This window comes from Schizosaccharomyces osmophilus, chromosome 1, assembly GCF_027921745.1.
Source record: "Schizosaccharomyces osmophilus chromosome 1, complete sequence".
In the NCBI taxonomy this organism is placed as follows: domain Eukaryota; kingdom Fungi; phylum Ascomycota; class Schizosaccharomycetes; order Schizosaccharomycetales; family Schizosaccharomycetaceae; genus Schizosaccharomyces; species Schizosaccharomyces osmophilus.
In genome coordinates, this window is record NC_079238.1 from 3,275,786 (window position 1) to 3,292,769 (window position 16,984).

Here is a 16,984-nt window from a genome sequence, read left to right on the forward strand (position 1 = left end):
AGCAAGCAGACATTCCGCTCAGCTCAACTTATTTACTTAACAACAGAAAACCTACCATATTCAAATTAATAAATAAGAAAGTTATTATATTTCCAACCTTAAAACGAAAGAATGCATGTTTACCTAAAAATACCGTAAATAGTACTTCATTGCAGTCGCAGAAGACTTTTTGAATTTTCATATACCAAATATGAAATAGCCACGCTAGGAGCGACTTTGAGTAAATTAGGCGCTAAACCCTTATATAAAGCTCCAAATCCCTCCTTCTTGGTGGTCTTAAAAAAACAATCAACGAAACCATTATATGAAGCACGATGACCAGGAGTGCCTTGCGTCTGAAGCCGTGTACGTAATACGTTCAAAGGGAAAACCAAAGTAGCTCCTATGCTACCGGAAAGTGCGCCGAAAACCATCACCAATCCATTTGGCAGTTTTACATCCTGAGGATCCATGTTGTCTTTGCTTGAAAGTATACCGATCCAAGTCTTCTTCAAGCCTTCAAAAGTTCCTAAATCCGTGGCACTGTAGGGGAACATACCCAGTACCCCAATCAGTATTCCCCTATAGTAACCTCGTACACCATGCGATTTATACAACTGCTTCATATTTTCAAAAACAACACTTTGTCCTGCTTTTTGGATACTATAATCACTGCACTGAATCCGAAATTTTAACGTATCGACTGGATAAATAAAAAACTGAGCAACCGTTCCGGCAAACCCACCTGCTAGATATGAATAAAGGGGATTATGTTGTTGAGTACTAGAAATACCAAAAAGAGTTTTCATAGCCTCATATGAACCAAATTTTATTGATGATTCTGGCATGACCTTTAAAACGTTGATGCCATTCCCTACAAAAAAACCTCGAATTCCACTTCGACTGTAAAGACTCTTACTAGTATGTAATAATGTAGAGAACGGATATTTGGAAGATGGCTTTGAACATGTATCGGAAATCAACATTACTTTTAAACGATCCAAGGGAGCTGTGCACGTACGAGACACGATGCCAGCAATGCCACCGCTAAAAAAGTAGCCCATTCCATTCATAACATCATGGCTTAATAAAAAGTCACCATCTGGAAGGTTTTGTAACCTATGGAATAGAAGTTTCATATGTGGGGTATCATGCATCCAACTTTGTGGAATTATGAGGTTTTTATGATTATCATGATGAGAGGCATGAATTTTCCAATACCCATGTTTTGGGAAATGATTTTGCTGCTGTTTTTGAACCAACTTTACGCCATGAATTGCTCGCTTCTATTTTTATAATTGTATTTAGCAATAGTTCCATTTCAAATAACTTACCAGCTCAGTTTCGTCCAAAAAGGATTGGCAATACAAATCTCTACATTTCAACAGGACGTTTATAAAATTAGGATCATGAAGTTTTCCTGGGTAAACATTATCTTTTAAAGTATTTAATCCACATGGAAGAGGACTTTGTAAAGGATTTTCAATTGTTTCTATTCGCATCCTTCCATGTCGATTTTTGGTGTGTATTATTGGAGAGTGGTAGTTAGAAGAAACTTATACCACTTCTCCAACAACCTCTTGTAATGAAATTATCATTATAGATGAAATAGCTTTTTATTTATAACCTTACTTGTATACTAAAATTAATTGAAGGCAAGATTTATGTTTGGCATTTATGTCAGGAAATTATTGGTCTTCTAGTCAGTTGTAAGTTGTTATTTGAGGTGTGTTTGTTTTGTTTTTAATCCTTTATTCATATCACATTTGAAAGGATATTAAATGTGATGAAGGTTTTTGGATTGAATTTGTTTGTGAAACATACACGCTGGGAACGAGAAACAATTACATTGAAAGTGTTTCCATTATGGTCTTTAAAAGAGGTCTCTTATATTCTTTTCTTTGGAGTTTAAAGAGACTTAGTTCTTGATGAAGTGATTGTGCCCAACGAATGATCAATGCGTGGATATCTTTTGCAGCCTTCTTCAGCACTATACCCTCTCTTTTTCAGTTCTAGTAGTCTACAATTTACTAACCTTTAAGGCTACAATTCTACTTACCAGGGAAGCATAAGTTGTCCGAGACCAATGCCTTTAGTGAAGAATCAATTGTGCACTGGAAACGTAAGTTTGGATCGATGCATGGTTATATGTGTGGGATACTCTAACTAGGCAAAGGAATTCAGGAGATTGGGGATAAAATTGGGCTCAACCAAAGGGTTTTGGCGACTGCTTCCGTCCTTTTGAAGCGATACTTTTTAAAGAAAGAAGAAAAAATCGAGTATACTTTGGAGCAATATGTTTCGGCTTGTGTATATTTGGCCTGCAAAGTAGAAGAGAGCCCAGTTCATATTCGGACGATTTGTAACGAAGCAAATGTACTCTGGAGTTCGTCGCTACCGATTGACAGATCTCAAGTAGCCGAATTGGAGTTTGAGATTATTTCTGTATTGGAAGCGTATCTTATTGTTTACCATCCCTATCCGACTTTAGAACAGATCTTTCGAGATGGGTTGATTACGAAAACCCAATTGCAATTAGCATGGTAAGACAAGTTTCAATGATTGGTACTAATGGGTTGAAAGGAATATCGTGAACGATTCATACGCTACTGATTTATGTCTTTTGGTTCACCCTCACCAAATCGCCTATGCTGCCTTGATATTAAGTTGCTGTGATGACGAACACACGATGAATCGACTGGTAGATATACTAAAGGCGTCTGACCCGTTGAAGATTGTTTTAAGTATTCAAGCTTTACTGTCTATTTACTACCAGGATGAAAGGGGTTGAAGTCTGAATGCATGTGTTGACAAGTACAGAGTGGTGTATTTTAATAAATTGTCCAAGTCCAATTGTCCTTTATCACTGAAGATGATATGCGGGAATCATTGTATATTGCGACGACCGTTGAGGACGTGCGTGTGGATTACGATTTATGACTATAGTTGAGCACTGCAGCTAGAAAGATACCATGTATGGTTGAGAGAGTCCTCTCGACGAGAGCCACAAAGAAAGGAAGTAGGTTAAGAAGGAAAAAGAAAAATTGTTGAACAAAAAGAATACGAATGTTATAATTTCTAGAGAAAAGATGCATTCTACGTAACATGATATCACCAAGGACATTATCATTCATGCCAGAGAAAGAAATAGACAAACAGGTTTTTATCCTCATGAAACAAAAGGATTATGAAGTTTCGTATTTTGCAAGAAGACCGTTGATTGCGCGAATATCAGCACCAACGATTCGGTCCAATTCTTGACCCTTTTTAAATAGAACCACGGTAGGTAGTGCGTAAACCTCATTTGTTTGGGCAAGTTCAGAGAATTTGTCGGCATCTACGGCAACAAAAGAGGATTTAGAATGGCTATTGCTCAACTTTTCCAAAAGAGGGCTAAGAAATTTACAGGGTCCACACCAGTCGGCATAAAAATCTACAACGGTGACTTTGTCATCGCTAAAGAAAGTCAATTAGTATGTTATAACCGATAGATCGACTTACCTGATTTTTTGGGCATAATCCTCCATGGACTTGACGTGTTGAACTTGTTTCAAGACAGAAGAATTCATGAACGTTCTGTGTGCGAAACCAGTCTTGATATGGCTTAAGGGACGAAGTCCTCTTGAAAAGCGATAGAAGGAATTCATTTTTTGGAAAGGATTACCAAGTTGGAAACAGCTGTAATTTGGTTAAGGAAAGTTGTGAATCCCAGGAGCAACAGAGAGGCATAATCATAACACCCTTTAGAATTATATGTATGGTTGTACTGAGGTTTTATAGTATCGCTTCTTTTGAATCCTAATCCTAAATTTAATCCTACTTTGGTCAAGAGTAGGACGGATGAGAGCTTTTCGTTTCTTTTTCCTTCTCAGCCTACTTCCTTTCTTTGTGGCTCTCGTCGAGAGCACTCTCTCAACCATAAATGGTATTGCATTATAGGAGGATAATAGAATCACCAACTCTGGGAACTTCCGTAGGTAAGGTAGCAAGCAACTCTTTTTGTTGAGGTAATCGTTGTTCTTCAGGAATATGATAGTATAATATAATAGAAAAGACAAACGTATAGCAATCCTCAGACTTTTGCAACATCCCACTTGTTTCGTTGGCTACTTTCCCTACCTTTTGCATGGTGGGGGGAAGTCCTTTCCTTCCTTCCTTCTTGTACCATCCCACTGACCCCCATGTAGTTCTTTTCTCCATCGATTAGTAGGAAGGGAGTCATCCTGGGGTGTAAGCATAGGCAATGCAGCGCTGTCCCCCAAGCTGTCTATCAAACCGAAGAAGAGTACACAAGGGAAGGGTATATATTAGAAAATAAATTCGCCGTCCAAGAAAATTTCCATCATCAAGTAAACATATTCTTACAATACAGTATAAAATAAAATAAAATAAAATAAAACGTAACAAAACAGCCAGCATCCAACATTCCATTATTTCCGTCTCGTTCTTCTTCCTACCAAACATCCATGGGAATCGGATCCCTCGTCAAAGCTAGAACTATACAGCCATTCTAGAAAGGCTCGTCAGGGCTTTGGCTAATCCTTCCTTAAATTTTCCAACCAATTAGCTAGTCCTAGGACTCCTTCAATATCAGCCTTCTCACACACTTTTACCATACCTAGACGAATAGATTTTTCTGTAGAGTGCCTATGCCGATTCCTTTCCCATAGTACCGTTCCTTTCCTCTTAGTAAAAAAGAAGGATCCTCGTTAAAAGAATATAACGTTCAGAAAACCGGGTTCGTATGTTGCTGTTTCTGAAGCGAACAGCCTTACGTCAGTACGTTCTTGTGGAGGCACCAGTTAATGAAGCTAGTTGTATTTGTGTTACCCGGATTACCCATTCAGGTTCAGTCATTTGTTTATCAACCTTATTTCATTGGGTCGGTACTCGATGATTTGTCCATGCTGAATCCTATTCGAAGTAGAACCAAACGGTATCTCGACCCCATTTCTTTGAAAAAGAGAAAGAAAAAGGTTTTCTTTAAAAGTCGTTTCCTTTTGTCTTTTGTTATTATTTGTCTCTCTCTTTTCCTCTTTTCGTTGTTGCTTATTTCCTCCTTTGTGGAACCGCTAGCGTTTACTCATTATATCGGCTTCGTCGCTTGCATCATCTTGGGATAGTGAAACCCAGTTGGTTCGTACTTTGTGAGATTCTTCATTGTTATTTGTTACCTGTTACTTGCGTACCTGTTTCCTGCTACCTCAGCCGCGTGCGTGTGTATACATATCGCCAGTCGTGTCGTTACTCCCGTCATTATAAGTTGGTTTGGGATTATCAACCTTTCCTTTACAAACCCCAAATTAAGATCCACTTGTTTATTTGAGGGTGAATCCACTTTTCTATACCAGAAAACGTATTCGTCCTTTCTCTTTGAACTCGGTATGTTTTTTGTTTTTATTTCCTAGACAGCTTGTCGTCGATTCTTCTGTGGCCTCTTTCGTTTCTATAGATTTCTGGCTTTCCAATGGATCCCATAAATCCAGCCATGGAATGGATATAGAACGAGCTTGAATGGTGTTGGAAATGGTATGCATGTTTTTCGTGTAGTCTGTTTCCCAGAGGAAAACTCTTTGTTATGCAAAATTTCCCTTTTCGCCCGTTCCTCGCTCCTTCCATTGGTCCTGAATGTTATGAAGACGAATGCTTCCATTCAGGCGTGTGGATGGGTTTCTGTTTTCTAAGGAAAGAGAGGGTCCCAGCACAGTTTCCATGAATCGATGAAAGCGATAGGATTCCACTCGTAAGGATCCATTGTTACTGACATTGTTTCTTTCTAGATTGGTAGTAATCAACTTTTTCTTCTCTTACCGGTTTAATCCATTTCCTGTTTACTAAAGCGTCGACTGAATGGTTCCGCGGGATTTTTTATCATATTGAACTCGAACTCTCTATATAAACTCCTCTCCCCCCTTGTTAATTTCCTGACGTTTCTTTCAAGTATCCGTGTAAACTGATACAGTTCTTGTTTGCATCTCCTACATACAATTCTGTATCTTTTGCTTATTTAATTCTCCTTGCATCTTGTCGAGCTCGATTTTTCTCCAACTTAACGACCTTCAACCACATCTGTCTCTTTCAAGTTTACTTTCAAACCCCTCTCAAATTTCAGATTTTTCTTACCAACTGACTACTCTCTAAAGAAGTTACCCAGTTCACCATGTTGCGTCTATCTAAGGCCGTTCGTTATTCGAGGGCCTCGCAAAACCTCCGTCTTTCAAATATTGGCTCTCTTCGCCCTTTTGCCTCTCAAGCACCTACCGACACTTTTCTTACTGGAAGTGCTGCTGATTATGTTGATGAAATGTACGAAGCCTGGAAAAAGGACCCCAACAGTGTTCATGTTTCTTGGCAAGCATATTTCAAAAACGTAAAGTCTGGCAAATCGAATCCATCTAATGCTTTTCAACCTGCTCCTTTATTAGATTACTTGGGCGACTACAATGATGTCGATTCCGCTTTGGCAAACAACAAAACTATCGGCGACGTCGATGTCAGCGTCTATATGAAAGTTCAGCTTTTGGTCCGTGCTTATCAAACCAGAGGCCATCATGTTTCCAGAATTGATCCTTTGGGTATCAACGTAAATACAAGACGCCCTTCTGAACTTACATTAGATCACTATGGGTTTACCGAAGCCGATTTGGATCGAGAGATCCGTCTTGGTCCTGGTATTCTCCCCAACTTCCGCGATGCTGGCTATGAGACTATGAAGCTTCGTGGCATCGTTGAAGCTTGTGAACGTATTTATTGTGGTAGTTTTGCTGTTGAATATACTCATATTTCTTCTCGCACTAGATCAAACTGGATCCAAGCTCATGTGGAAACACCAACTCCTTTCAAATATGACCATAATGAAAAAATGATGATTTACGATCGTTTAAATTGGGCTCACAGCTTTGAACGCTTCCTTTCCACAAAATTCCCCAATGACAAGCGTTTCGGTTTGGAAGGTTGTGAATCTATGGTTCCCGGTATGAAAGCATTAATTGATCGCTCCGTGGAACACGGTGTTAGCAATGTCGTAATTGGTATGGCTCACAGAGGTCGTCTTAATGTTCTCCACAATGTCGTTCGTAAACCAGCCCAGGCTATTTTCTCTGAATTCCGCGGTACCCAAGACCCTGAAGATGAGGGTTCCGGTGATGTTAAATACCACCTTGGTATGAACTATCAACGTCCTACTCCTTCTGGTAAGCGAGTTACTCTCTCTTTAGTTGCAAATCCTTCTCATTTAGAAGCTGAGGATCCTGTCGTGCTCGGAAAGGTACGTGCCATTCAACATTATACAAGTGATGAAGCTTCCCACGATCAATCTATGGGTGTCTTGCTTCACGGTGATGCTGCCTTTGCTGCTCAAGGTATTGTCTATGAAACTCTAGGATTACATTCTTTGCCTGGTTATAGCGTTGGTGGTACCATCCATATTGTTATCAACAACCAGATTGGATTTACTACTGACCCACGCTTTGCTCGCTCCACTCCTTATTGTACCGATATCGCTAAGACTATGGAAGCTCCCATTTTCCATGTCAATGGTGATGATGTCGAGGCTACTACATTTATTTGTCAATTGGCTGCTGAATGGCGTAAAACCTTCAAAACAGACGTTGTGATCGATATCGTTTGCTACCGCAGACACGGTCATAATGAAACTGATCAGCCATCTTTTACTCAACCCCGCATGTATCAAACAATTGCTGAGCATGAACCTACTTTCGAAAAGTACACCGAAAAACTTTTGACTGAAAAGAGTATTAGTCCAGAAGAAGTCGATGCTCAAAAGAAGCGCATTTGGGGAATTTTAGAAAGCTCTTTTGAAAGCAGCAAGGACTACAAACAGGACCAGAGCGAATGGTTGTCTAATCCTTGGGTTGGCTTTGCCTCCCATAAAGACTTGCAGAACAAGATTTTGCCATCTTACCCCACTGGTGTTGACATTTCGACTTTACAAAAACTTGGCAAATCTCTTTATGAAATGCCTGAAGGATTTGAGGCTCATCGCAACTTAAAGCGTATTCTGAACAATCGTATGAAGGCTGTAACTACCGGAAAGCAGATTGATATGCCCACCGCTGAAACTTTGGCCTTTGCTACTCTCCTTGAGGAAGGCCATCACGTTCGTGTCAGTGGTCAAGATGTTGAGCGTGGTACATTCTCTCAGAGACATTCCGTTTTGCACGACCAAAAGTCTGAAAACGTATACATTCCTCTCAATCATTTGAGCGATGGTCAAGCCAGTTTCGTTATTCGTAACTCCTCTCTATCTGAGTATGGCGTTCTAGGCTTTGAATATGGTTATTCCTTATCTTCTCCTAATGCATTGGTTGTATGGGAAGCTCAGTTCGGTGATTTCGCCAATAATGCACAATGTATTATTGATCAGTTTATTGCTGCTGGTGAACTTAAATGGTTACAACGCAGCGGTATCGTACTTTCTTTGCCTCATGGATATGATGGTCAAGGTCCTGAACATTCATCTGCTCGTATGGAAAGATATTTGCAACTGTGCAATGAGGATCCCCGTAAATTCCCCTCTGAAGATAAGTTGCAAAGACAACACCAAGATAGCAACATTCAGTGTATTTACGTTACAAAGCCGTCTCAATACTTCCATGCATTGCGCCGCAACATTCATCGTCAATTCCGTAAGCCCTTGATTGTCTTTTTCTCGAAATCTTTGCTTCGTCATCCTGTTGCTCGTTCTGACATAGAAGAATTCGGTGAAAACCGTGCCTTTAAGCTTATTCTTGAAGAAGAAGAGCATGGTACTAAGATTCAAGCACCTGAAAAGATTGATCGTCTCGTTTTGTGCACAGGTCAAGTTTGGGTGGCTTTATCAAAGGCTCGTGATGACAATAAGATTGACAACGTTGCTTTCACTAGAATTGAACAGTTGCATCCTTTCGGGTGGAAACAAGTGGCTGAGAATATATCTAAATATCCTAATCTCAAGGAGATTGTTTGGTGTCAAGAAGAACCTTTGAATGCTGGTGCTTGGACTTACATGGAACCTCGCATCTACTCAATTTTGGACCATCTTGGTCGTAAACTTCCCGTTCGTTATGCCGGTCGTGCTCCATCTGCTAGTGTTGCCACTGGTAACAAGCAACAGCATATCTTAGAAACAGAGCAATTTTTGAATGAAGCTCTCTTTTAAACGCTTTATAAAATGAACAGGTTTATGAAATGAACTGTAGTGATGCTATTTGTTCAAAGATATCGTTTGGCGAGACTACAATCTGTCAATGAAAAAATATATGAGATAGGGGAACACCGTTCCGTAGAAAATTTCATGAAATATTTAATTTTGTACTCACAGTAGTATAAATGCAAATATATTTTGTAAAATAGCAAGTAGTAAGGTCTAATTGTTGGATGATCCTTGAAAACTCACAATCATTAAAGTACTTGAAATTAGTTATTACAAATAAAAAGAAATGTAATATGTTATACAAACTCACAGGGAATAATCTTGAGTGTTATTATCATAACTTAAAAAAGTGAAGAAAAGCCTTAAGGAAATTAAGAATCATCAAATTCATTAAACATAAACTTTCTAAAACAATATAAATAAGCAATTACACACCAAAATTTCCAACTTTAGTTTTTAATCAAAATTTATGTGGAAGGCTTATCTTTGTTTTGTTCCACTGCGACTGACTCCGCATTATCGGTATCTGTTTCTATTTCTGTTTGTGTTATATGTGGATTATAGTTCACGTCAAGGACATTTCTCTGAGAAATATCTACGATCGCACTAGTAACGTCCACATGGAAGAACGGATTTTTCGTCGAAATAACAGGACAGTATTCCTTATGTGAGAAAGCGGATTGCAATTGATTACCGCCACCCTTTTTGTCATCAGGATTAGAAAGGGAATCCGAATCTTCTCCATCATCGTATTCATTAGCTGGTGTTGTGTTTTCGATTGCTGCTTCTTCATCGAATTGACGCTGTGGTCTATTCATTCTTACTGTACTTGGCATGTACAGTTGGGATGAATCAGTGACCATGGGGTTTTCAATGTCGCGTAATGGTGCAGCACTACCAACTTCAATTGACCGACTTGTGTACTTGGTTGCATCTCGAGGCTTTCCGAAACCGGCGGCAATCAAAGTTCGTTTAATCCAACCGCTATTGATGTCAGTAAAATGAAATTCAACTTCATCACCACTATAATTTTCTAATTCTTTGCGAGTATCCACAAGAGATTGCACTCCTGTTGTATCAATATGGTTTACGGCACTAAAATCAAGAATAATAGCTCGAAGAAGAGGTCGTCTATCTTCAATTTTAACGCCTTTCTTTTGTTTTTTTGGTGGAGGATCATTCCAAGCTCTATCCTGCTTTTTCTTGATTTGAGTGCTTTTTCCTCGTCGTGTAGCGTCTTTCGCCTTTGAAGTAAGCATCGAATTGACGTGTTGAGCATTTGGGTAAGTAAAGCTTTCCTGTAAGCGAAATATTAACACTCCAGGAGGAGGGTCACGAATAACCAAATTCGGATTAACGCCTTGCTGGTCAAGTGGCACATAAATATCACGGATAACACCAACATCGTCACCACCAAGACTCTTATTTGCTATTTTCAGGGTTCCCAAAAATGAACCTGAAGGCTTGGCAATACGGAACAGCAATAAAGCAGCAGATAAGCAAACAGCCGTATAAATACCATTTTCAATGGACGAAAAAACAGATACTAAAACAGATGCTAAAAAAATTATAGCTTCAAGGGGCTGCATACGCCAAAAGAGGACCAACTGGCGCCAGGGAAGAATTAGATCAAAGACAGAATGGATAATTACAGCTGATAAAACAGCATTTGGGATATAATAAAATGCTCCGGTGAGACAGTATAAAGCTAAAATTACAACTGCAGCCGTAAAGATTCCAGCTAATGGGGTGCGCACACCCGATTTAGCTTTGATTGCGGAACGAGAAAAGGAGCCAGTTGCTGGGTATGCGTTAAAAAAAACACCAATTAAATTCGTAACACCCATTGCAATAAGTTCCTGGTCGGGGATAACTTTGTAATCATTAACACGACCAAAAGACTTAGCGATTGAGATATGCTCCAGAAGTAAGACAATTACCGACACTGGTAACTCAGAAACCATATCAGCACAAAGCTTTTTAGTTACTGTTGGAACACCAACATGTTGGAAGCCTCTGGGAACGGTGAGCAAAATTGAAATGGGGGGATTCTCTCGGCGACCTTTGCACACACCGTAAGAGATAGCAGTACCTATTATAATGATAACTGCACTACGCAAAACATTAACCAAAAAGAACACTCGCTGACCTCTTGGATAACGGCGAGTCAAAAATTGGCATGAGTAGCGAATTACGTACAATATGAACAAACTAACAAGTCCAAAAGCAGCATCTACCTTAGTATGAGGCAGGTTTTTTAGGGTACCAATGATGATACGGTATGTTGCGCCGTGTGTGCTCACAAGTTTTTTATAACCCATCAATGAGGGAACTTGTCCTGAAATAATATTTAGTGCGGAGCCAGTTGTAAAGCCAGCAACAGCGGGGATAGGAATAAATTCAATAACAAAACCGAGACGCAACAAGCCGATAGCACAGGTGATTGCTCCTGCTAAAAGAGCTAGACAACTACCTATTTGAGGAGCTGTATACGTGGGATCTTTGGCGGATACGTTTTTGATAACTTCTGAAGTGACTAAACTCATGACAGCCACGGGACCAATTGAAACATCTTTGGAAGTGGCAAAGAAACAATAGATGGCAACACCAACAAACGAAGAGTAAAGACCATATTCAGCAGGGAGACCGGCGACCTTAGCATAAGACATACCTTGGGGGACAACGATGCAGCCTACAGTTATACCAGCAATTAAATCAAAAATCAGCCAATGGAAATTGTAATTGGGAAGCCATTGAATGATGGGAAAAAGGGATTTCACATAGTTAAGAGATCGACTTCCAAGGTTATCGGTGACATGTGAGCGAAGCCAGCCAAGGACAGTGGGGAGTTGCTCCTCATATTCGCCATACGTGAGCTCGACATTTCTATCGTTGGATGAGTAGGAGTAAGAGCTGTTGTTTGGTTGATTTAATACAGTGTGACGAACCACACGAACTGTGGGACCCTTTTTGCTTGAAGGAGAAGGCTCATCTTCGTTGGGACGAGCGGTTTCGGGAGGATATGCAATTCCTCCGTGTAAAGGTTGAGCATTTGTATTTGGGTCGGGAGCATTACTCTGAGGGATGTCCACAGGTTCGGTAAAATATTGACGAAGGCGCGAAAGCAACTTCATGATTATTAATTAAAATGAAAGGTTTCCTGGTTTTGACGTAGTACAAACAAGGGGAAAAAATTAAAAAAAGTCTGAAACGATGCGAAGTAGCGTTAAAAATATAAGGTAAAATTGGGGGTGAATGGTAATAAAGAAAAATGAAAATGAGAAAAGTGAATAAGAACAAGGATGCAGGAAAACGAAAGTGAGAAGGGGAGAAAAGTGAAAGAGGAATATGTAGGAACCTGTTGAATCCTTCAAGTTTTCGAATGCTTGTTGAATGGGTGATTCAACAATTTTTAGACGACGCTAGCGAACCTAACTCTCGTATAGAAAGATATTAGGAAGGCAAAAGCTAAGGGGTATAAGAATTAAGCAATTCCAACGTTCATATAACGATTTGTGCAGTGAAAATTTGGCGGGAAAGATTCGCCAACGGAAAGTTTCGACGCGAATTAAATGGAAGGGAATAGCCGGCAATCTTTTAAAAGCTTTTTTTTTTTAGAAAACAGAAAACAAAAAGAAAATACAGAAGAAACCAGTTGCGAAATTTTCTTTCAAGAACCAAATGAAGTAGCACGGAATTCGCAAGAGACAAAACTTTTAAACTCAAAAAAAAATGCGCCAACGATCAAGCGATTCTGCGACAAATACCCCGTACTTGTCAGAAGGATCCACGAAAAACAGCACTTTATATAGCCGTTATAGTACCTTACTGAACCAAGAGGTTGGTAGAGAGCGAAAATATTTTCAGAGCGATGGGTATGTTATATGGAGAAGTTGGACTTTTTATGATTTCACTTGAGTTACGAATCCTCCTCAGCGATGGTGCAATCGCGCTCTCAATAATCGAACGGGATCATTTTCATGTGGTACCGTGTGGGGGTCTTGATTGCGCAAACAAGTAGATATAGGTGGAAATCTTGATGGGAAAGGATGTGGCGCGAGAAGGGAAGGTCAGAAGACTCTGACTGATAAAAAAAAGAATAAATAAATAGAAAAAAAAATCAGAAATAAATAAAAGAAAATACAGAAAATACAATGAAATGAACATTTTGTTGTGAGACTTGATTTTGACCTTGGTTTTGAATCGTCTTCAAAAAACTACGACGGCCGCATTGTTTACATAGATGCAATGGGATTACTGCTACCCCAGCAGTGGAAGAAATGGAAATTGCATGCTCTTGGTGAGATTGGCACATTAATTTCAATTTGTAGTGGTTTATCAGGGACATCATTGCTGTAGGATTTGCACTGCGAAATAAAAAAAAAATAAAAAAAAAAAGTGAAAAAGAAGGAAGTTTATCATAGGAAGATTTAATTCCCAGCGTTGAGAAAAGAATGCTTCAGATTGCATGGATCATGTACTTCTACATTGCATTGCAGCTGGAAACATGGATGCAAAAGTTGGACAGGTTCGTTTGGATAAACGAAAGCTCAAGAAAGAAACGAAATAGAGAACCAATTCAGAGTTTCTTGCAACTGTGCGTTTGAATGAGAAACGAATTTTATAGAAAAGATATATGTGATCTAATCTAGAATGAAGAATAGTCCTTTTTTTTCTATTACTTGGATCAAAGCCTGGGGATAAAGGATGCCCAAGCTCAATTTTGTTTTACACAGAGGAATTTCTAATCGTGCACCTAGAAATAAAATCTAATAAGAGTTGGAAGAAGCAATAGATGGCGTGCATCCTTCTGCCTGGAAAGAGGTGATGCATGTAAAAGTAAAAAACACCAATGATAAATGGTAGCATGAGAGAAAAACGAATCAGCAGTCCAGGGTCTTCAAGCTTTACAGTACTTAATTGTTTATATTTGCCAGAGTAATGGATGCACAACTGTCCATCAGCAGAAACGCTGGCAAGGATCTCAGAGTCCGGGGATAGTCTCATGTCGGTAATCGGAAGGTGATGTACAGTATTACTGGAAAGTGTCTAAAAATATGTTAGCGGCTTACATCAAACGTTTCAAAATCACTGCTCACTTACAGTCAAATTCAATGTCATAAAGCGCACTTTGCAATCAGCAGTCGCTACAATAATCATCCCACTCGAAGGATCCATGCAAAACTTGGTCACTCCTTTTGCATTGCGTAGCGTCTTCATAGAAGCAAATACCCACGATTGTTCCATTGGAGAATAGTCAAACCTGACCAAACCTGTATAACGCTGACCATTTCTAATATTATAATAGGCCGCGACAATATTCTGTTCGTTTAGCATCCCTATGCCTCGAACGACCGCATTTTCTTCTGGCATATACAAAACTTGTACTAGTTGAAACGATTTCCAGTCGTAAATTTCTACCCGATCGTCTACTGCAAGTGCAAACTATCAATATGTCAGCAATGTCAATGGAAACCGTGCTTAAAACCCAAGTTTTGAATCTTACCTTGTTTTCACCAAAATCAACATCATACACTGTACAGTCTTCCTTTTCAAACAATATACTGCAATCGCTATCAGAGATTACAAAAAACTTTTGGTTTGTGCAGGAAACATAGATAACCGAATGATGGGAATCGTATTTACACAGTCGTTGGTATTGAATATCATTGCTGAATTCGGTAAGTAGGAATTGTTGTGTTTCCTCATAATTTTTTGATGATCCATCTTTGCTTTCAAACACTCTGAAATGTTTGTTTTTACTTCCCTCCGGCGAGCTATTAATTCCTGCGATTAAAGTCTAAACCAGTAGATGATTAGTGTCGTAAATCAAATAATTAATACCCACATTGTGAAAATAATCTAATGACATGACCGCATCGTCGTTGGACCCAAGCTCTATATCCTTTTCTAGTTCAATTTTGGTAAGGCCTTCGCCGGTTTCAGGTTCTGTCTCATCATACAATATCAATTGCTAAATATCAGTTAATAGACATTGCGAAAAACCTTTCAACAATTTTCTGTAACAAGAACGTTCAATGTTACATTTATAACGCGCAAGGTCATACCAATTTGTTTTTGATTCCTGATTTCGTAGTACCGCCTCCTCCACCAACAGCGAGCAAGTTTTTATTCATCCAGCATACGGCATATGCTGGAAAGGACAACTGTTTTAATTGACTCATTGTTCACACCAATCCGATATCCTCAAACGTTTTTGGAATGCAGTAAAATATATGTATATCTTACCCGAAGAAACAGAAAAGTTTCTCGTATATCTTCTAACAAAACGAAATAAATAATTCAATTTCTTTCAAATGAAGAATCGCCGTGACGTGAACAAGATGTTTCGTGTCTTGTATGTTGTTAATAGTAATGCACCAGATCCTCGAATGTTACTTTATTGTACCCTAAGAGATGCTAGCAGTTATTGTTAAGAAATACGTTTTCGTTACAACTTTCATGAAAATGACACTTAGACACTAAAAAACCAAAAAGTGAATTCCATTCTTCTATTAGACTTGATTTTAATGGCATTGCTAGTGGTTTTTCGGTGGTTGCAACTATTAATTCGCATTTGAAACTGTTTGACTTGGCAGGTTTCGAAGCAATTGAACTTGTTTACTGAAATCACAATTCATAGAAGTCTATAATCTAGTTGCATTGCGAAAAAATGTGTTTTCATGAAATTCTCTGGTTGTTACTTAAGCTATCATTTTGAATTTTTTTGTGAATGATTATGTTATGAGTTAACATTCGTGCAATTACATATTCTCAACACTTGAACGAAATTTGGAGTCATACAATAAATAATGAATAAAAAAGTAAGCACGGTCTCAAATGAAAAAATAAATAGACCTTCATATACTACACTCTAAACGACTGAGTTCTTTGAAGGTTTACCAATACTTTGTTGTGATACACTTGTTTTTTACCTGGTATCACAGCAAATTACTCTGTAGAATATGACAAAAGTACGCTGAATACAACAGCAATTGCTTTTCGCATTATTATATGTAGCTTTTAATTATTTTTAAAAATCTGGAAGAATATATGTTTAGTAACAGTCTGATGTTACTAATGAGTAAGTTATCAAACAAGTCAATGAGCTCTGCTAAAAAATCTTCCCAACTGAGGATTTTGTCTAGTAATAGTGGGTTCTTATATAGTAAAGTTATAAAAAAGAATTTTAATACAAATGAACTCGTTTCAATGAATATTCTTTATTGAAATAATCAGTTGTTTCTTTGTTTTTATTTACGTTAGTACACATTTATATACCAGATAGTATTATAAATATAAGACTATGTAATGTAATATTAGAGATTTCACTGACAAGTGGTGTATGGATTCTGTGGTGAACAGGTAAACCCTTCTTCATAAGATAACCCTCTCTTAATAGACTAACTATGGAACAGCGGGAATTAAGTTTAAGTGCGCTTAAACACTTATTTGTAGCTTTTTCTGTTTCAGGACTATTTAATAGATGTGGGTACTAAACATTGGCACTTTTGGCTGTTATTCTGATTCCACTCACCCCAAGAGGGCATGTATCTACTACTTTTCAAGGGAAAAAATACAAATTCAGATTTTGATTGCAATCATCTGCTAATGAAACAGGACCAGTATTTGTTTTTGTCAGAGGTACCATATTACTCCAAATCATTTCACAATGATAATACTATCCAGTATATTATCTTATATACACGGAATCTTCTGCCGCACAGACAATAATGTCAAAAACACTTTTAATATTTGGTAATATTACGATATATCAATTTAGTGAGTGAACGAACGTACTACGGTTTGAAACACCTTGCTTATAACCTCTTGTTTTCAGAACCAAAATTT

At 38.5% G+C, this 16,984-nt stretch overlaps 8 protein-coding genes across 8 annotated transcripts; 3 read left to right on the top strand and 5 right to left on the bottom strand.

Moving 5' to 3' along the window:
- Positions 1-146: 146 nt before the first annotated feature.
- SOMG_01507 (mitochondrial carrier, ATP:ADP antiporter) lies at positions 147-1,481 on the bottom strand (the record flags this gene model as incomplete). The annotated part of the gene is made up of 2 exons (XM_056180300.1): positions 147-1,265; positions 1,314-1,481. The coding sequence occupies 2 exons, from the start codon at positions 1,479-1,481 to the stop codon at positions 147-149; spliced, it is 1,287 nt and encodes a 428-aa protein (XP_056035755.1).
- A 175-nt stretch (positions 1,482-1,656) lies between these two features.
- Positions 1,657-2,770, top strand: srb11 (mediator complex cyclin subunit Srb11; the record flags this gene model as incomplete). The annotated part of the gene is made up of 4 exons (XM_056180301.1): positions 1,657-1,688; positions 2,022-2,101; positions 2,156-2,522; positions 2,563-2,770. 4 exons carry the CDS (start codon positions 1,657-1,659, stop codon positions 2,768-2,770), a joined length of 687 nt encoding a protein of 228 aa, XP_056037057.1.
- Positions 2,771-3,164: 394 nt separating this feature from the next.
- Positions 3,165-3,626, bottom strand: trx2 (mitochondrial thioredoxin Trx2; the record flags this gene model as incomplete). Its single annotated transcript, XM_056180302.1, has 2 exons — positions 3,165-3,435; positions 3,481-3,626. The coding sequence occupies 2 exons, from the start codon at positions 3,624-3,626 to the stop codon at positions 3,165-3,167; spliced, it is 417 nt and encodes a 138-aa protein (XP_056037056.1).
- Positions 3,627-3,912: 286 nt separating this feature from the next.
- On the bottom strand, positions 3,913-4,179 carry SOMG_01510 (uncharacterized protein; the record flags this gene model as incomplete). The annotated part of the gene is made up of 1 exon (XM_056180303.1): positions 3,913-4,179. One exon carries the CDS (start codon positions 4,177-4,179, stop codon positions 3,913-3,915), a length of 267 nt encoding a protein of 88 aa, XP_056036587.1.
- Positions 4,180-6,139: 1,960 nt separating this feature from the next.
- kgd1 (2-oxoglutarate dehydrogenase (lipoamide) (e1 component of oxoglutarate dehydrogenase complex)) lies at positions 6,140-9,139 on the top strand (the record flags this gene model as incomplete). The annotated part of the gene is made up of 1 exon (XM_056180304.1): positions 6,140-9,139. One exon carries the CDS (start codon positions 6,140-6,142, stop codon positions 9,137-9,139), a length of 3,000 nt encoding a protein of 999 aa, XP_056034777.1.
- A 461-nt stretch (positions 9,140-9,600) lies between these two features.
- sul1 (sulfate transmembrane transporter Sul1) lies at positions 9,601-12,267 on the bottom strand (the record flags this gene model as incomplete). The annotated part of the gene is made up of 1 exon (XM_056180305.1): positions 9,601-12,267. One exon carries the CDS (start codon positions 12,265-12,267, stop codon positions 9,601-9,603), a length of 2,667 nt encoding a protein of 888 aa, XP_056034778.1.
- A 598-nt stretch (positions 12,268-12,865) lies between these two features.
- On the top strand, positions 12,866-13,095 carry SOMG_01513 (uncharacterized protein; the record flags this gene model as incomplete). Its single annotated transcript, XM_056180306.1, has 2 exons — positions 12,866-13,008; positions 13,053-13,095. The coding sequence occupies 2 exons, from the start codon at positions 12,866-12,868 to the stop codon at positions 13,093-13,095; spliced, it is 186 nt and encodes a 61-aa protein (XP_056034779.1).
- A 766-nt stretch (positions 13,096-13,861) lies between these two features.
- spo14 (WD repeat protein Spo14) lies at positions 13,862-15,318 on the bottom strand (the record flags this gene model as incomplete). The annotated part of the gene is made up of 5 exons (XM_056180307.1): positions 13,862-14,182; positions 14,237-14,578; positions 14,640-14,933; positions 14,982-15,107; positions 15,202-15,318. 5 exons carry the CDS (start codon positions 15,316-15,318, stop codon positions 13,862-13,864), a joined length of 1,200 nt encoding a protein of 399 aa, XP_056034780.1.
- Positions 15,319-16,984: the final 1,666 nt, after the last annotated feature.